We start from the raw sequence: 20,981 nt of genomic DNA on the forward strand, positions 1-20,981 counted from the left end.
AGACACCAATTATTACAGTTTTTATTTTACTTCAAATGTTCTAGTTTTCTCTTGACATTAGCCACGTATACATGGACCCAAATATTCCACTTGCATTCGGTATATATGCTCAAACGGAAAGAATTTAACCTTTGTATACACCTCATTCTGAAAGGAAAGTGCCAACCTGAACGGACATTTAATCGGTTTCACAGGGGTGGAATATTCCTTTCCCCAAACCGATTGAGGTATCATGTATCCACTCAGACGGAACGTTGTCAGGGTGCGTTCTTTCAGCGTATGCTCAGATATGACGTAAGACGCAACAAGAGACATTCCTCAATTTTAAAAAATGGCGGCGAGCAGTCAGCACTGGAGGAAAGTTTGCTTTTGATCCAAACTTTGAAGAAGTGAACATAATTTCAAGACTGGACGGACACTCGCAATACGGAGTATTGCAATACCAGGATAACAAAACTGTTGTCCTCCGTCTTTGATAAATCACGTGGTGTTTACGTTTTTCTGCACATGCCCCATTGAGTATTCTGTTTGATTATAGCGCCACATGTAGACCAGAAATTGGAATATTCCTTTCCATGTGTACTATTGTTTTCGGAAAAGTCTTTAAGAAAGATTCCATTCGTAAAGACAAAAACTCCTCATGTAAACGTGGCTATTGATTAAACTCACTTTTGTATGTTAAAACCTGCACGTCATAAAAAAAAAAAAAAACATCCAACTGTACCTTGACAAAGACAAACCTAAGTCTATACCCATACTAAAGACCTGAAACTGTTCTTATATGTCACCCTTTACTTAATCAGACTGTCTTTCCTGCTCCTCTCTTCCCTGTGTTACAAGATCTTTACGTGACAACAGTGTTTGACGAGACAACAAGCCTCTGATTTTCAGAAAGACAGTTTTTTTCTCCGCTGTGCTTCAATCATCGCTGGGACAGTCAGAAATCAATAAGTCTACACTCAAAAACCTCAAAACCTTTCAACACTCTGAAAACCAAGCAAGCACGCCCACTCCTTCAGCAAAATGCAGTTAAGCACAGACACAATGAGAACACACACACACCTCCTGAGAGACCATGGATATGTGTGTCTGTGTCTATCTGAGTGTGTGTGGCAGTCAGAGAGGAGTGAGTAGATAGACAGGAGTTAAATAGCCACTCAGGCAAGAGGGAAGCAAGTGCTTTAAAACAAGGTTAAATAACACTTAGCACATCCATCAACCGCCTCTCTGCAGCAGGAAAAAAACATGATTGCTATTCTGCTTGAGAGATAGAACTTCAATAAGCTCATCCATACATTCATTACATGAGCTGGACCAGCGCAGATCTGCTGGCTTACCACATTTAGAGGTTTATTTAGCAGCTGGCCATTATTCAGTCAGCTCATTACGTGGAGCTGGACCTTAAATCGCACAATGGATAGACGCGACTGAGGAGCAGCATTGTTAATCGATATTGTACTGCTGTGCCGAGCAGACTATCTGTTGTGGAAAAGGAAGAGAGGAAGGGGGCAGCCAAAGGAAGAAAAAGGAGGCAGATTTAGAAAATAACAAGAGTACGACAGAGAGAGGGACCGAGGCAGGGACGTCCCTATTGAGTGTGCCTAATGAGGAAAAGCGTGCAGGGATCATTATCAAGAAGCCTCATTAACGAGCTGTGGCTGAGAAGAGGAGCGAGGAGCGACGAGGGGAGGGAGGGAAAGAGAGAAAATTCTGAAAATAAATTGCTTCCAATTCAATATTCATGGATAAAGAGCTGGCTTCCTTTCACACTTATCTTTTTTCATTATGTGTAAATGCCGCCGCAGCTCAGGCAACTTCCACAGGAAACAGGCAATTAAAGTTAACTAGGCGAAGCTGGCTCCCTGCAGAACAGTACTGTCAGGTGGAACACGCATCAACAGCACTGGCACAAACCAGCTGGCAGACCAGCTTAATAAGTCTGGCAGTCATCGCCACATTACCTACTTATCCTGAGCTTTACAACAGCTTCAGCGGCTCATCATAGCTCCTTCAGTCCCCGCAACAAAGATTAGACTACATCTGACGCTAAAAACACATCTGATTGATTTAAAAAGTGAGGATTTTATCTGGGGTTAGAAATAAAAACACTCTGAAATCTTTGTCACCTGATCAATGCAGACAAACGACTCACTGCAAACAGGCTACACAAACACAGGACATGCCCAGTCTGAGAGAAGCATCACGTTTGTTAATAAAGACACACTTGAAGAAGGACTGATTGTTTAACTTCCTGCACACTGACCATGAAGGAAGGGTAGACGCTATGAGGCAGCTGCTGCTGCGGGGTCAAAGGAGAGGAAGAGGAGATTCAGTCAGGTATGAAACAAGCACCGAGAGGAAAATGAAACTGAAGTTGTAACGCATGATAAATTTACCAGCTGAGGTTTGATTTCCAGGAAACAGTCTATGAAGGGTTAGTAATGTCCTATCAAAGATCGAAATCCCCAAAGACAGCAATCGCTGTTATTACCATGCAGCAGATAAGAAGAAGGGAACTTTGGGGCACATTACTCAAATGACAAAGAGCACTTTCATGCTCTGTATTTCTTGTGTTGTTTAGAGGCAACAAAACTACGGTCAAGAAGCAGAAGTTGGGTCCTACTTTAGCTGAATCAGATGTTATGAGTGAGGAAAGCCATGTTTCCTTTGAATGAAGTGAGCAGATCTCTGACACCATCATCCCATGTGACCTTTATGCAGTCCAACAGACACCAAACATTATGTTTGACCAACCCACAAACAACTTCATTTCAGCAACAAACTGTTGCCTTCGATAGAAGCTGGCAATCTCTTAAATTAAGGCTGTATTCAGACCAGAAAAGTCCTTTGGTCCACTTGTTTGGTCCGGACCAAAAGAGGACTTTATTTTTTTTGTTTGGTGCGGTTCGTATTCAGACTGTACTTTTTGCAGGTGGACTATATTCTGTAAACACATCCACGTGTGTGACAATTGGTGCTCTCATTGGACAGCACTGACAAAGGGCGGCACACAGAATACAGACCCAGAAATGGAGGTAAACATGTGTGTTTGTGCTCTTATTAGAGCTGCAAAATCATTTTCAGTTTCAAGAGCAGCTCCTTCAAAGCAGGCTCAACAACGCTCCGTTTCAAATTTTGAATCAGCGAAGACAAATGCGCGCAGCAAGGGGACACTATGCTCTGCGTGTCCTGACCCACAACATGCTAGCAACAGCGTGGCTAAACAGAAGACGGAGGGTCAGATATGAACTAAAGAACAACAAATTAACTACGGGCTGCGAGTGAAATATGTGGGGATTAATGAACAATGCTTGGCTACGGTGGCTTTATAGGCCCAAAAGGCGCATGTATCCTGTAGTTAGTTCGGATGGACCTTGGTTTGTATTTAGACCTGCACCGGAGAACCACAAACCGCACCAGAGTTCGTTTGGAAGCGGACCGAGACCACCTCAAAAAGTGGGTCTCAGTCCGGTTGTTTGGTCTGTACTAGGGTTTGTTTGTGTCTATTCACACCTGCATGGAATGTCCGGACCAGCGTGGGAATCGAACCCTGGTCCATTTAAAGTGGACCAAACATTCCAGGTCTGAATACCACCTAAAATTCAATGGGTAGCTTTACAAAATAAAACCATTTACTAAACCATTATCAATAACTGTTGGTAAAAAATGTGTAAGAGAAGATATGTACAGTCATGTTTTTCTCTGAACTCTAGTGGTTTAATACCTGAGTGTAACATTTTCTTTCACAGTGATCACACGTTAAAAACAAAGCAGCTAGTATTAAAGTTTACACAGCGAGCCTGACATATTAACATTTGCATAAGGGTTGCTGATAAGCAGCACAGCACCTGTAACCGACTCGTTAAACATTATCTCAGTACAATCTTTGCCTGTGTTGAATCATGGAAACGAGGGCAGCAGGATGGAAATGAGACAGCTCCTCTGACACTCAATCAAACTCAATCATATGTCGCCTCCACACGCAACTCACGCAAAACAGAGAGTAGGACAGAGAGGGACGGTTTGCATTTTATGCCAGCTTGTCTGTCACCTCTTCAATCTTTCAACACATTGAAGCTATAGGTGACTCATGCTGCCTGATGTTAAATATGGAAACTGTGTTAATGTACAAGTTTTTTTCAGCCTTTGACTCTCTTTAGAAGTTGCAAAGTTTCTGGCAGCCAGTTTCATTAAATTGTTGATCTTTGAGCAAATATTTGATTTAGGTAACTTTTTTGATGTCTTCATTATTAAACATCATAAAATACATCTAGATAACTGTTTTTTCTCCTTACTTCATAAAGGATTCACAAGATATTCACAAGTCTTGATAGTTTACTTTTAGAGCATGAAAGTTGATATTAAGGTATCTCATTAACAGGCAAAGACTTCCTCTTCGAATGGGTGAACAAAGAATTCATCGTCTACTATTGGACTGAAATCTGCGGTCAATTGTTTTTGTTTTTTTTAAGAGACTTGGGATAAAGTTAAACCTCTGCATCAACTCGTGGGTCTGGAAATTGATTTACAAAACCACATATTTAAACCTTTAGACAGAAAAAGGAAAACTTATTCATACACATTTTTTAATTAATCTTTATGTTCATCTAAAGTTGTTAATGAAGGCGTGCCAACGATTACAATGGCACTGAGGGTATAAGTGACAGAGTACATAAAACAAATAAACATTAAAACAATAAAATGTCTGTTTCAGCCCAACTCAAAATGAGAATATTTGTTCCTGAAAATTAAAACCTGGTCTTCCTGAATCCAGAGTCTAAAGTAATCTGTCGTATTTCTCCTCAGTCACCTCACCTCAGGAGGAGACAGAGAGGCAGTCAGGGACTTTAATATACTGAGTAAACTTTATCCCATATCAAAACCTGCCCCATTGTACGTGTGGTTGTGAGAAAGTGTGTGTGTGTGTGTGTGGTTGTCTAGACTCAAATCTGTCTTCTGATCTATCTGCTGTATGAAGCTGCCAGAGTCTGATGCTCTCTGAATATCTCTGAGACTTTAATGACACCACAGCCGCACTGCCTCACTCACACTGAGAGGACATGAAGATTGATCACCTGCCAGGTCTCTGCCACCATGATTAAAGTCTGTTTTCCTGTGAGCGTCTGTGTGCCTGTGCATGTGTGTGTGTTAGTGTGTGTGCTCTGCTCAGCCCTGCCCACCCCTAATGAAGGCAGGGTCACTGTGGACAGTCTCATTGAGCTGGTTAGAGGAATAAAAAGAAAGAGGAAACAGGAAGTAATTACCTTGAAAACTGCAGGTTGTGCTCCAGCCTCATTTACTCTAATCGAATTTCGATAGCTGCCTCTCATTAGACTTGACCCTAACCCACTGAGACTAGCTAACCTATGACAAACCTCTGCTTTCGAGGGCTAATCAAAATGGCCAGTTATCCATCTGGGCCCAAGCTGGCTTTGGAGAAGAAGCTGTGCTTGCAGGAGTTAAATCAAACCAGATGAAAGGGAAAACACTAAACGCTACATTAGGTCTGAGTGGATTTAGCGTGGTTCGGGTTGTGGCTATCTTAAAAGACCAAATACTTTTTGCTTACTTTTTACTAACTTACCAAAACTCAACCTCTGATATCAGCAAAAAGACAAAAAGCCTCAATGTAATAAACTCTAAAACCTACAGAGGAACACAAATAATTTTTGGGCTCATAGCATGCATCACACATTGAACTTATTGACACTTACAGCTTTCACAGCTGAGTTGTGTTTTTCATGGTGTTTGAGATCATAAATTAAGTTTTAATCTAACAAACAATGACAAGCTAGAGACATCCCCAACAAAACGACTGATGTTGAAGCCAGTCAAAACCAACCTGATCACTAATGACATAAAAATGCAGATTTAAACTGTTTATTGATACAAGGTTGAACTCTTCAGTAGTATACATAAAAGATTAACCATTCATGGTAACTCAAAGGCAATAAAATGTTTGACAAAAGGGTCAAACTTAATACTGGAACTAAATTTGGATTATAACTACATATTTTTACATTGAACATTTATAGTACACCAGGCAGCAACCACATTATAACTATCAGCTACAGGCAAAATATGATAAATAAATCAGCTGCAGGATAAATGAATCATTAACTGATAAACCAACAGACAAATCAATGAAAATAGAATTACTTGAAGCCCATTTTGTCGTACAGTGCATGCATTTTTGCTGAATCAGAAGATTTGGACTTTGCCGGCTTTCCATTCTGAAAATAAAGTGCTTTAATGTATCTGAAACACTTTATCTGAATCAGCTGCTTACAAATGTTCAGTACCTGCTCCTTCTTTACTGCTCTAATCTCTGCCACAGTCACACTGCTTGTCCAAACTTTACTGCTCTTAAATCCTGGTTACTGGGTCAGAGGTAGGGCTAAGTCTGTTTGCTGGAACCTTTTATCTAATTAAAGTGCAGCCAAAGTGAAATCTGAGAAACAGCCTGATCTGATCTCAGCCTGGACTGTGTTACTTTCTATCAGATGTTCTTTGACTCCGTCTGAGACGAAAGAATCTGAGCCGGGCTGCTGCTAAGACCGACACGCTGAGCGCTGACAGGTCACGGTTAACCAACAATCAGTGAATTTACAACAGTGAGCAGCATAAAGACGGCACATTGCAAACATCGTGAACTCAAATAAAAACATGATTTAAACACTGGAGACAGGGGCAAGACGGCACACAAGAGGAGGACTCGGAGTTCACAGATTATATTCACTCTGGGTTAAGAATCATACAATGAAAAACTCTTTAAACCTGTATTTCTTGTGAACCTAAAGCCCTTTCCAAGGTTATCCTTAAGCATCACAAACAGAGGCCGATAAAGGTAAAATTAACTGAGTGCATGTTTAAACAGCTGAAGGATCTGTACAGGTGTGCTGGTCCTCCTCTATGCGTGCTGTTTTGCCCCTGGCTTGAGGTCAAATGAAGGAAGAAAAGGGGGTATACACACAGTGAGAGGCAGATTGGGAAGTCCACGTACCCCGATGATAGCATTTAGCTCGGTCATTGTCACCTGCTTGGCCCGTTCAACAGCTTGAGCCACCTGCTGTTGATGCTGCAGGACACAGAAAAACACAAAGATTAGACTCCTGATGGGAAAGAATAATCTACAAAATACAGAGGAAAGAATTTCCTGCAGGGTCCAAACATTTAACTACACACATCTACAAATTGGCACTCAAGCTGAGGGCGGGAAATGCAGCATAATGCAGCAAAGTCATTTCATCCTCCTCAAAGTCAATACACAAACAATAAAAACACTTCACACATAACCAGCCCCGTATATAAGAATCAAGGGACATGAATTTAAAAATAATGAATCAATCACGGCAGGAAATTTCATCCTGAATATATAGAGACTGAGTCTGTTTTCAAAAAGTTTGTGTTTGTAGCCGCTCAGAGGATAAAACCTTTGGTCCCACACTGGGACAGACTGTTGCAGAGAGACAGCAGGCAGCTTCTCTGGTCTTAGCATATATAATTTGTTTTTAGGGACGCATGTAGGTCCTACAGGACTATTATTTATAGAGTTTGGTATTTGGTTTGACTCTTTGTTCAGTAATGAAAGGAGCAGGAACTGGAGCAGCAATGTAATAACATCTGAGTGATGGAGATGATTGCTTAAACTCTATTACACAATAAATAAGGGGTGTGACCAGATCTTGTGCCAGTTTTTTTTTTTTTTTGCATGTGAAAGGACAAGGTGGCTGTCTCAGCCTAATTTCAGCACCACGCCCTGCCCTCGAGAGTCTGACTGAGCTTTCATGACGAGGACAGCAGTTGGAGAATTTGTCCTTTTTAGCATCAATGTAGCATTACACTGATGTGGAGGTTACACTGTATCCAAAACGGTGAAATTTGTCCTGTGCAAAGTTTCTTGTTGTAAGGCCGTCTCCAAAGAGAGTAATGGCCAAAAAATGTTAATGTAACAAGTGATCTCTGAATGCATGTTCAACCTGCAGAGGAGGCTTTCAGAAGAGACGTCTGTCACCATTTGTTTTTATAAACAGAGTCCAGACTGCATTTACTCTTATCCACCAAAGAAACTCCAACTTAAACTAAAAAGTACGAGACAAAATATCCAGCCTTTGCTTCATGTCATCAAGTCACCTTCCCTTTATCCGTTTATCATGTTTTCCTTATCTCTGGCACAATAAGGGTGTTACAGCCTGATTTTTAAGTCAACAGTTAGCGCCCTCATGTTTTGGTCAGAACGTGTTTTAAAAAGAGGAATACATATCGATAAAGGTTAAAAACAAAAAATTAAAAACTGCTATTTCCACTAATATTCACTAAAGCAGAGAGGTAGAGGTAAGATTTCATGATAAAAGGCTAAAGTCAACATATCAACAGGTATTCCAGACATGGGAATACTGTGGAATAAGGGTATACGACTGTTGTAGAAAAAACTAAAAATATGTTTTTTAACTTTATTAACACCTTTTTTTTTAGACGAACTTCTCTTTCATAAGCATCAATAGACCAACATGTGATTTGTGACACTTTTATAAAGTTTACATGCTGTTTGTGTCTGTTATTGCAGCTGTGCACATTGGACCTGATTTGTTCCTCAGTACATCTCCGACCTTTTAAATATTTTCACCCCCTCGCAGTCCCTGAGGTCTGCTGATCACTTTCACCTCATGGTCCCTAAAACTTGTTTAAAGACCCGAGGTGATCGAGCCTTTGCAGTGGTGGCTTCCAAATTGTGGAATGATCTGCCACTCAAAATAAAAACATCCCCCACCCTAACGACTTTTAAATCACATCTTAAAACTCACTTTTATTCTTTGGCTTTTAACTCAGCATGAGAGTTGTGTGATCCGAGTCCTTTTATGTCTTTTATGGTCTTAACCCCTTTTTTTATGACTCTTATTTGTTTCTATGTGTTATTTAAATTGATTTTATTTCTTTTATTGATATTCTCATATGTTATTTTAACTGTGCAGCACTTTGGTGAACTTAAATGTTTTTTAAAATGTGCTATATAAATAAAGTGGATTGGATTGGATTGTTCTGCATGTTATAACTTATTCCTGTGAAAATTCATTTATTGTTTTATTTCATTTATCACTTAAGTGAAAAAAAAGGGTTTAAGTCTTGCTTTATCTCATTCTTGTAAATCTAATTTCGTGTATCGTCTCATCTCGTGAGCTGTAGGGGTCTTTGGTTGCTCAGCATTTTCTTGTAAGTTAAATAAACATAATAGGAGAAATTAAATGAAAGCTGTATCTGCAGTGACACTCACCTCTTGTGACAAGAACGGCATGATCTGAGCCAGAATAGCATTGAGACGTTTGGCAATCTCTGTCTGTAGGAGAAGAAGAAGAAAGAGGAAACATTAGAAGCAGTGTGCTGAGTGTGCTGAATGCCACAGGCTACATTATAATTAAGCAGTTAAACCACCTATAAAACACAGGGGCAAATGTTTGCAGCGTCCTTCAGGACAGATCATGTATTTCTTAACTAAATTGGAGCAGCCTTTAAACAAATTTACCTCCCTCTCTCTCCTGCCTCCATTAGGCTCAGGCCTTATTTCATTAGCAGGTTGAAATATGCTAATACCATCTGGCTGTAGAGACCATAATGAGGTCCATACTTCATAATTACAGCCCATAGAGGGAGGGGTGGGGCACACTGAGGCAGGCAGGTTAACTCTCTGGTCGTATCTATCAGAAACATCTCCGTATCGACCCTGGAATATTAGCAGGGACAGTAAGATGATACTGCAGAGCTCCACCAACACAGAGCACTTTACAGACAAATGGATCTGCTGTGCTGTCTGCTACCGTACTCCAGTGTCCCAAGACATTTGGCCCAAACCCATTTCCTTTTTTAAAGTCTGTATTTCTACAGAGAGAGAAGCAGGAGGAGGACAGAATCAGAATGAAGGACAAAAGGTGGACCCTGTGTGTGAGGGGTGAATGGGAAACTGAAACGCTGTGATTTGACACTAAGGTAATGTAGTTTGACTGAACCGGGGGAGGTGAACTAATTGATTCTGAGAGATTAGGGGTGGAGGCCCAGCAGGTGTGAGAGTGGGGGGGTTGAGGGCCTTCCCGCCATTTTTGTACGCCGCTGCATTCCTCTCATTTTCTCCTTTAACCTCTTTTGACTGTGAAAGGAGGAGGGAGGAGACAGAGTGGAAAGGGGGACAGGAGGTGCCGGTAGTCTCCTGCTCAGCTCTCTGTGTCAGTCTTTTCTTTCTCAAGGAGGGGAGACAGGAAGAGAAGGAGAGGGGGATGGACCTTTGCTGGCCTGTCAGGAATTATCTCACAACCCTTCGTCTGACCTCAGACGCACCATGCATTCCCTCTCCCTATCCAAACGCTTCTTCACACCCCTTCCTGCTAATCTCCACTCCTCCTCTCAGTGCCCTCCCTCCTTCCTCCTTTTCCTCTCTCATCTTCCCCCTCTTCTGTTGCTGGGGCAACGCTATCTGGCACGGCTGATCGTTATGTAAATTGGGCTGGGGCACTGACCAGAACAGCCTGTAAAATCATATTAGGCGCAGCAAAGAGGCAGGTCATTAAATTGAATTTTCGGCCTGTCGATCTGATCGGCACGGGAAATTAATGAGGGATAACTGGGAGTGGGGAGGTGGGGAGGGGGCCGCACCAGTGGAAGGAGGGGCTGAGAGAAAGAGAAGTGGGGGCTCTGTGGAGACTCATAAAGCATCATCATTAGCGGGGGCTGGATACAATGACACACAGAAGGATTAGAGTGTTTCAGTATCACACCACTTCTCTGGAAATGGCTGCGAGGGGAGCAACATGGGGCTTGTAGGACACAGCGGTGTGCTGATACACTCTGCTATTAGAGCAACAGCATCACAAACCGACTCACCAAACAGGCATCCATTCGTTCACAACAAATCACAACACCAGAGCCACTGTGTGAAGCCAAAAAACATCAACATGAGCTGAATTATTTAGCTGCTTTGTTAAAACAGGTGCGTCTGCAGATCACTGACAGGTGAGTTAGAGCATCAGGTGCTTTTGGAGCAGAGCGGAGCTAATTATTCCCCCACAGTTAGCTTCCTCTGACACTTGGGATCACATATTTTCCAGAGCCCGGATTTAAAACAAAGGAGCCGACTTCCTTTGCAGAAATATTTGCTTTTTCCTTTTGACTTGATTCATAAATTACCCATCACATGTTAAATGAAGGTTACGTGAGGGCAAACATGACTTTCACATCAAGCAGAGAAACAAACTGTAAACCCTTTCCGGTAATTGCTACCTTTCTTTTCAAAGCAGTCCCTCTGCTCTGTCAGGACATGTTTAGAGAGTTCAAATGGGCACATGGCTTATTTACACAACTTTTTCACTGCTATTTTGAAGAGAAAAAATACTCACAACACATCCCATCCAATGACTCGCAGCCCTCTTAAATGACTCCCACTTTACTATGGAGGCTCTATTTTCCACAGTGCTTTTAGCTGCACAGACAGGCACTGGAAAGAGTTTATTGTCACTTAAAGCCACTGAAAACAGAAGCCTTTGAGCAGGCAGAAGCTTTTCACTGCAGCTCCACAATTACAGGTACTCAGGGTTGTCTAGTAGCACCACAGCTTGGAGAGGCCCTCTCTCCATTGCATCCCTCTGTCAATGGTGCGTTGAAAGCCATTTGGCTGTTTGTCGCTGCAGGCATTAGCCCCCAAGTAGAGAGCAGAGACTCTGACGAGGATTCAATTGGCGAGGAAAACAAGTGGCATATGACGGGGGGGGCAAGATGGGCTGTTTGGGAATTATCTTCTCAGCCAGAGCAGAGGAAGAAAGAGGCACTTAGAGGTATCGTCTTCATTACAAATGCATGAAGAATATTTTGCGTATGCATGTCTTTCTATTTTGAGCTCACACACTCAAAACTGTAGTGACATCCTTTTTCTGCAGGGGAGCATATGGAGATGAGCTGTTTTCCAACAGATTACATCTGATTCAAACCGTCATGTAAACAATATCTCACATCTCTCATTGTGAGCGATGGAGTTTATGTGTACACAAAAGCACAAAGAAGCTTTTTTCCCCTTTTAACCACATCAACTCTGACACAAAACTATCATCAGCTGCTCAGATGAGTACAAACACAGAAACGCTAATTGTGTTACAATGTTCCAGCCCCAGCTATCAAACTTCAGCGTGTCTCACAGCCTCCTCTAACCTCGTCAACCTCCCTCTCAAGAGTGTGTGTATGTCGGTGTGTGTGTTCTCGTTGTCAGTTTGTTTTGGCTTAGAGACAGGTCGGCCATCATCACCTTGGCAAACAATTCCAGGAATCCTCCATAAATTATTCATTTACACAAGCTCCCTCTCTGTCTGTCTGCCTCCCTCTGCTCTTCTCACCCTCTGCCTCCATCCAGGAAACGGACATGACCCCCAATTCAGCACCTTCTCTGTTTGCCTCATTTCATTCAACAAGTGAGGAAACTGATACACTAAATAAGAGATGTACGGATTAAAAATGTTTCTCTGATACTTAAACTTCAGAATCAACCAATCACAATACCTCTCTGATAAAGTATGATTAAAACGAAAAAAAACTGACCACTTCAATATGACTTGATGATCATTACACAGGTGGTGTCATCAAACTCTCACACAAAAAGCAACCTGAAACAAACTGTTATTTTTGTTTTGGTTGTGGATATAACTGAAATTCGCTCTGTCAGCGTTGACATAACACCTTTCTGCACACTGTAGTCGAGCCACCCTAGCATCTTCCTGCTGCTATTGTGATGGAAAATAAAAACATTGTTAAGTTTCTGAGTGGCACATCACAGTCAGTCCTCCACCAAGCATATTGTGATTGTGATGCAACACTTTAGTCCTACTTTAATGTTATACTCCCTTTCAGCAGACTGTCTGCTGCAATTTGGTGTTAGTTGCAGGTTTGTACAATAATTTGTTTCCTGACAGTGTTGAAAATTATAATGACCTAGTACATATTTCATATTCTGGATCTTAGAATATTACCAGGATCTGGATTGTACTTTTACATCTGTCAGAAATTATAGTGGCCTTGTCTTGTGTTGTTTTGCAAAGCAATCCAAAGATTTAACGTGGAGTTATATACACATATAGTGAAAACGGCCCTATCTCACTATGATAAAAAATACTTAAAAAAAGTCCTGGATCCAGACGGTGATCAAGATCACCTCCATAACGTAATCACTTCTTCCTTATTCTATTTTGAACATTTCATGAAGATCGGTTTGTTACTTTTTGAGTTGTGTTGTTCACAGACAAACAGACAAACTTTTCCGAAAAACACAACCTCCTTGGCATAGGTAACTGATACATGAGGTTAACTAGAGTACACACCAACTGTTTGGAGACTCACTACAATCATTTAAATGCAAAATAAAAACACTATTTATCCGTAATGTGCAAACTGTTCTTAAATGCAACACAGTAGAGTTTTAAACGTGCAATTAAAAAACACACATAGTTAGTGGGCTTAAATGATTGATGCCTATTAAAATATCAATCTCTCAACAGCCCTAATTGAAATACTTGCTATGCAGATGCCACATTTTAGGCAGAAGTCAATGCTGCTATGAAACAACACCAAACAGCTGCTTACAGAATATAACAGCCAATTATATCAGCAGCTTACAGAGCATGTTGATGCTTCACTCTTTGATATATCTCTTCATGTACCTTTTACTTTCAATTTACCAAAACAGAGAAGTGAAATCAAAACGCAGACAAGCTAACAAGAGATAAACAGAGACCACGACAGAGAAAAGAGGTGGAGAAAAACAAAGCAACCCACACCACAGAGTCAGCGGGGCATGTTGCTGAGGCAGCCTAATGAGCTGCGCTAATTAAAATCACTTATTGACAGCAAGCGAGGGTGATTACCTCCACCCTGTACTCTGTGCCATCATAAGAGACACTGTCAAAACAAATTACCCCCCGGCAACTGCACACATCCCTTTGCTAGCAGCCATTCAGATGAGCAGCAGCAGGGAACAGGAAGTAGTGTGTGTTTGTGTGAAGACAGAACTGGTTTTACCATTCAAATGATGCAAGTATTTATTAATATGCCTGTTTGCTTGTGTGTGCGCCCATTTGCCAGGTTTTCAATCCAGCTTTGGAGCGATAACAGCACAAAGTGGGTTTATCATGCCTCTTCTCTCACACGCATAAATCTTCTACACAGGCAGAGTAATATGTCCGCCTGCATCCAATAATCCATCCCCCTCCCCTCCTACCAATAACAGGGACCGCTAAGGGCTGTCTGTTTACCTCTCGCTGATGTCATCACAAACACTCGTTCACCAGGGAGGGAGAACGAGGAGAGAAGGGGGAGGGAGGTGGCAGGAGTCATGCATTATTCAGAGTGCTCAGTCGACTCCACCAGGCTTATTGATAAACAAAGGAGATGCGCAGGAGAGGACCAGTCGATTAACCCATTTACCCCAAAGTCTCTCACTCCTTTGCCGCCCCCCTCCCTTCCTACTCGCTTTGTCCATGGCCACCAGCATCCACCCACAGCCACCAGCTCTGTCCCCCCAACCCCTGCATTGCTTCAACCGCCCTGTCGGTGATAAGTGCCTGACAGAAAGACGCTTGAGAATGGCGAGGAGGGGGTGAGGTAGTGAGCTCCTTCATAAACAGAAAACACCTAGTTAGCACACACACATCCATCCACACACACACACACACACACACACACACACACACACACACACACACACACCACACGTGCCTGGAGAAATCGTCTAAAGCTGATGAATTGTGCAGTCTGCCGCTGTTCCAACCGTGCCTCCCTCCCACTGATGCCATTAACCTTCTGGATCTGAGGGCCACGCAGCCTCCTCCCCACCTCTTTCTTCCCCCGCCCTCATACATCATATCACACAGCTAATGACACGAGGGCCATCATTCACCTCACATCACATCACTGGGGTGGCGGGGCAATCGGAGGAGGGGAAAGCAATAAAAAGACGTGAGGCCACAACGAGGTTGGAAAAGGAGAATCGAGGAGGCAAAAGGTGAAAGAGAAGTGAGACAGAATCAGCAGAAATGGAAATGTAAGTGTAGACAGATAAAACAGGGATCCCATTAATCTTTTTTCCTTTTATTAAATGAACTGAATAAAAGATTACGCTGATGTCTGTTGATACAAAAGAAAACGTGGGTGTCACACGGCTGACTAAACAGCCTGAGGTCAGGTCTTTAGCTTTAGAGAGCGCCTCTGGTTCCCACAAATGGCTGAGTTCTTGGATTAAAATCTGTGTTATCTTGTCATAAGAATATCAAAAGTCAGCCAGCCTATTACAGCCATCACAACGTGGCACAGTTTCCATTCTGGGGACAAAAACACTTCCAGAAGCTGAAATCTCAAGCATCTTAATGGAATTACAAAACAACTAAAAATGTAGTTATACGATTTCAAAATGTCCACAAACAAATCAGGGCCTGCAGCTAGCCTTTTACTTATTATGTTTCTAATTTATTTCTTATCAAAACTCAAAGTTTATCTCTTCATTTACAGACATTACTGCCTCTGCGACAATAAAACCTATATTGGCACAAATGGATAGCATGCAATGGCACTTTTGCACCATAATGTCTTATGGCATTAACTTGTCAGGCAACACGATGCCAAAAAACACAAAAACAAACTCACTGTAGGGAGCACTAGCTGTCATCCAGAGGGTTATCACATCATCTCTGCTGACACACATTCTCTGCCAGATCTCCTAAGCTTTCAGCGCCTTGCTCTGAGGACACTTCAGGAGTGTGAATTCTCTGTGTTGTTAAACCTACTCAAGTACTAAGGTGAAGGGATACACCCAGCTGCCCCTAAAATGTTAGGCAGTGAAGGCCAATTATTACCCAGAAGTACAACAAAAAGAGCGTGCTAACATGATTTAAACATATCTACCCCCAGCTACCCCCTCTCCACCCCCTCCGTGCCTCCAGTGGGCTGAATTGGCTTCCTGGGTGGTGTAGAGGAAACAGCAGATATTTTTGCCCCATTCATGTGTGGAAGTCTTTCCACTGCAGCATGATGCCCAATGCTGGGTGGCAGCTGAACTAATGAGCTCTTAGCCTGGCTGGCACTGGGGAGGCAGAGACAGAATAGTGCAGGCATATGGGCGCACACACACACACACACACACACACACACACACACACATACACATATACACAAAGAAGCGCATACACATTCAAAAGGACAAACCACACAAAAACACATCCTCTCAGACTGTCTGCCAAATACTTTACTTTAATCTTATCAAACCATCCCCATCAGGCAGCGTGCCCTCTGTGTTGTTGAGCCTGTCAGCGTTTTCACGACAGAAAGCCAGTATGTGTTTGCCTCCTGAAGCCGTTTAAGGATGAGGGTAGACACTGAGGTCAGGTATGTGTGTGTGAGTGAGTGTGTGTGTGTTTATATTTCTCAACCACTAGGGAAGAAAAACAGCAGTGTTTTAGCTGTACACACACATTCTCTGATATGGCTACATACCTGTTTGTGCATCTCAATGTTGAGCCCATAGGACATCTCGTAGTACTGTGAAAAAGATGAAGAGAAAAAATTATTATTAGAGGAGAAGACTTCTAAATGTTACATTTCATTTCAAATTAAATCAGTGATTGGAGGCAGACATGATCTCATTTTGTTATCTATCATCATTTACTGCATGGACTTTCTAAATTATCAGTGAAACAAGATTTAAATCTTAGTGATTTACTGACCTAACACCTTTATCGGGCAGTTTTATCAGAACCAAACTATAAATGAGACAAGCTCAATACTTTCTGCAGCTCACACACAGAAGTGAGCTGTTAAAAAGAGACACCAGAGAGGTTGTCAACTTCATATTCTTTGAGCGACCACAGCTGACAGTCGACTGACTACTATCCTCACTACTTCTACCCCATGCTGCCAGTTTCTGCTACAAACAGTGTCTATGGCTTCAAAAACCCAGCACAGAGCCAATACTATTATTGAAAGCAACATTATCTGCCGGTGATTGCCAAAAAGCTTGTGAGCCCACCAACAGAAACAAACTAAAGCCGAGTAGTTTGTCTGTCTTGTTTATCAAACACACAGCTAACAGCTTCCATTTATTATAACTACTCCCACCACCTTCTGGTCCCTCACAGGGAAAATAATATTTAACAAACGTACTGCTGCGTTTGGTTAAATTCAGTCCTTTCATGTACAAACAAGATAAGCACACACATACACAAACTTACAGCGGGGTCTGAGTTACATCACGTCTAAGATAAAGATTGTTCTTTCTTTCCATGCACACAATGCAGCCTTTCCTGTATGAGAAAGAACCTTTGTGTTGGCTTTTCTTTTCAGAGGCAGAGATTTCTTTGTCTCTGTTTGATCATCTGGAAGCTCTGAGCTGAATATAATGTGTTTTAATTGCAGTCCCGGAATAGTTTTACATGCAGCCCCTTCATTGATCTTGAAAGATGTGAGACATCTCTCTAATTTATCTTAAGAAAAGGTTGAAAGGGGAGTAAAACTTAGTTCACAGACAGTACACTCACTTTAGTAGAATTTGCACATGGAGGAGGGCTGCATGTTGGCAACAATAGATCACAGGCTTTAAATGAAACTTGTCAGTTTGTTGGGGCTGTATCTGCTTCATGGATTAATTCACCAGCTGATGTTTTTGTTGTGTGAATGTGTATTTTTGCTTTGAGGAAATAAATCAGGTGGTGATTCATTTATTTTGTGAAAACCATATAATATATAATCACATCACACCCTTACTTTGTAAAAGTTATGTCCAAATCAGTAATCCAGGGTCTAGTGTTGCACTTAACTTTTGATCTAGTCCTATTTGGTTGAGTTGATAACAAATAATTTCTTGCACTGAGCAGAAATATTATTTTTTTATATAATTTCATAATCACTACACAAAAACAGAGAAAACTAACATCAGTTACAAAAACATTCCCCAGAACTGGGATGTTTGGTTAAGGATAACACCTGGCCTGTAGTTGGTCAGTTATTTTTATTGTTTGAGAAAACCCCACTGTGAAGCCCCTAGGTGTGTCAAAGTGCTTGGAATGACCCCGTGCTTCACCCTGGGGAAGTTAAGAAATAAAAGAACAAGCAGGAAACCCTCTGATTCATGCACAGAGCAGACAGACCAGTCATTAACCCCCTGTGGGTCGTGTAGGGTGTGTGCGGGAGGGGTGACGGGGGTCATAAAGAAGACCCCAGAGCTATAGAGGGGGGTCGTCACACCCCACAATCAATAGTTGGATATTTGACCCCTGCTTGAGTTTCAACCCCATCCGCCAAACACCCCCACCCAGCACCTCCTTACCCAATGAAAACACAGGCGTGACTCAACAATACCACGCAGGGAGAAATGCTAACATGGCCTTTGCAAAACACCACCTGTGACTGTTCACCTGAGGCTAAAGGGAGGATACGGTTTTAAATCTGGTTCACAGCTCCATAATGACTGCTCTTACCATGACGTAGTGACGTTGCATCTCTGTCTTCTCATTGGCCAGTTTATCGTACTCCACTTTAAGACTTTTTTAAAAGAGAACAAACAAAAAATGAACTTTATGTTAACATTTTTTTTCACTCTGTGGTTTAAAGGCTTTGCACATGCAAAAATGTAAGAACAGGTTTATGTTTGAGTATAAACAGAGAAGATTTGTTGCATGAAGCTATAAAAAAAAAAAAACAGAGCAAAACAAAAGCAGCTTCCTCTTCGTATTCTTTCCAGGAAGCTCATGCTGTTTACAGAAGGCTGATCATTACCTGTGGTACTGTGCCTGCAGGAACTGAAACTCGTCTTTGATCCTGTCGCAGGACTCTGCTACTGTGAACTTGAAGCCAGGCTGCCCTGGCTGGTGAGGTGCCTGAAAAAGGTTAGATACCACAGATAAGTAAAGCGAACACAGTGCACACAACAGTTCCCGTGAGATTTTCTCTTGATTGTTTACTTCACATTTCCTCAGAGCCCCAACTACAGGATAAAAGAGCTGCTTCCACTCATCATGTCTTGTGTTAGGGCTCAGGCGAGTAAATCCATTCACAGAGTAATGTTTCATCACAAAAGCAGTATTATTATTACACCCAAAGTGTTTGTACTCTTGTACATTTAGCTGTTCAACCATGCAGATTTTACAGTCAGGGGTGTTGATCTGCATTCAACAAAAAGCTCTGATCTTTCTTGCAAATAAAGACAAGTTTCCCACTTTCTCTCTCCTGCAGAGTGAGGCGTCTCAGCAGCAGGAGTGCAGACCATAAATAGTAAGGTGTGGATCAGCAGCTCTACTCTGAAGAGCTAATTAGGCTACTTTGAAGGGCGGTGTATTTGCATCAATTTACAAATAGTGACATAGACAGCTACTTACCGGATGCCGGCCTTGTGGATACATGTCGCGTCCTTTACACAAGGGAATTTGGTTTGTTGTCTCTATATCCGTAATCCCAGTGAAGGTGCAGTAGATCACCGCCGCCCCCTCCCCTGTGCGCGCAGGATGGCGGCGGACAAAGCCCTGCTCTCGGCTGCGAGGAGCACACTCAGACCCCGATCACTGGATGTATCACCTCGCCTGCCTTTCCTTTTTTATCTAAACAAACAGAAAAAGAGGCAGAAGCTGACGATCTGAATCACTTTTGCAGCAAAATGCAGACACATTGGCTGTAACCGGCCGGATATTAAAAGCTTAATGATTTTAATCAGACTTGTCTGGTATCTACTACTTTACAAAATGTGAATAAAGTAGTTTTAATGCTCACTGTAACATGTTCTTCTGAAATTTGTTCCAAAATTTCCTTTTAAAAATCAATTCAAGCGCCCCGATTTGCATTATAAAGCAAAAGAAACAAAGAGAGACTGCAAAAGAAAAATGTATTTAATCCGTGGTATCAAATAAATCCCAAAGTTGATACTTTCAATCACACGCCCTCAGCGACATGGAGCTTTATTTTCTCGTAAATCTAACGAGTTCTCCCAACAAAGGAGACAAGAACACACAGAGAAGCTTGTTTTTGGTGGTCCGGGAAGATCAGAAAACAAGGAGCTGCTGCTTTCAAAGCCACACCACCACCAACACCACCCGTCTTGTTAGCGGCTCTCTTCATGTCGCCCTTTTTACCTTTGTCTGGACTGATTCCTCCCCTCCTCTGCACAGGTAAAACGTATATTATCCAGACACAGCGCTTTATATCCTCAACCTGTATCCGTCAACACAAAAAGATACAGGCGGAAAAGCTCCGTCGTCGTTTCTGTTTTCCTCCACTTCTTTTCTCCCTCTTGAGTCCTTTAAAACCCCGGTGATCCCGAAGCGGAGAGCGTCTCTCCGTCCGGTCGGACGTTGGAAACCCCTCAATTGGGGCGAATTGTCGGCCAGTCACAACTTCAAAGAAAACCTTAATTAGATCCAGTGGTGGTAACACGAATCTTCGAGTAAGTCCAAGATTATTTTTTTGGCGAATAACCGGGTTAATTTTCTTGAAAATGTCGGCCGTTGTGAAATTCACCACTAGCTCGCTGTTGGGTATACCCAGTTCCTCCGCGCGCGCTGTACCACACACAGACTGTGCACTGACACGAGGACCCGACTGCCGAGAGAGGGCCCTGCACTAACCAATCAGGTTCTTCGAAGGAGTTTAGCATCGTTGACCAATTACAGCGAAGGTACCCCACGTGGGGATACAGAGGAACCCGGGCTTCTGATTGGGTTGTGAAATGTGACCTCACATGTTCGCCATTTTGGATCTGAAGTGACATTCAGTGCGTTCAACAGCTTGTTCAAAACAAAGACAATCATTTATATATCCGTGGATTACAACTAGTATCTCAGCGTTTTACATCATGAGTAAAAATGTTGGAGTGTTATCGTTAAGATTTAGAAGATTCAAGCTCACTTTGCGGGTGTAAACAGGTGAACAACCACACGTAATTTATCGAGCAGACAACGCATTTGGCTGTAAATTTATGTTAT

The 20,981-nt window shown here is 42.2% G+C and overlaps 1 protein-coding gene across 7 annotated transcripts in view; it reads right to left on the minus strand.

Moving 5' to 3' along the window:
- tle3b (TLE family member 3, transcriptional corepressor b) overlaps positions 1–20,610 on the minus strand; it is a 33,314-nt gene extending 12,704 nt beyond the window's left edge. For 4 of the 7 annotated variants that reach the window (XM_074665950.1, XM_074665947.1, XM_074665949.1 and 1 more), the window contains exons 1-7: positions 20,133–20,610; positions 19,386–19,604; positions 18,787–18,887; positions 18,489–18,552; positions 16,510–16,554; positions 9,272–9,334; positions 7,004–7,078 (exon numbers count right to left, since the gene is read on the minus strand). In XM_074665950.1, coding sequence (XP_074522051.1) covers positions 7,004–7,078; positions 9,272–9,334; positions 16,510–16,554; positions 18,489–18,552; positions 18,787–18,887; positions 19,386–19,409 — 372 coding nt within the window. In that variant the 5' untranslated portion in view covers positions 19,410–19,604; positions 20,133–20,610. Of the gene's footprint in view, positions 1–6,973; positions 7,079–9,271; positions 9,335–16,509; positions 16,555–18,488; positions 18,553–18,786; positions 18,888–19,385; positions 19,605–20,132 lie in introns of all 7 variants that reach the window. The other 3 variants (XM_074665944.1, XM_074665948.1, XM_074665943.1) reach the window with 1 other exon arrangement.
- Between the last annotated feature and the right edge of the window lie 371 nt (positions 20,611–20,981).

This window comes from Halichoeres trimaculatus, unplaced genomic scaffold (genome assembly GCF_033239565.1).
Source record: "Halichoeres trimaculatus isolate MK-OKI-2021-1 unplaced genomic scaffold, fHalTri1.1 fHalTri1_scaffold_3, whole genome shotgun sequence".
Lineage (NCBI taxonomy): Eukaryota > Metazoa > Chordata > Actinopteri > Labriformes > Labridae > Halichoeres > Halichoeres trimaculatus.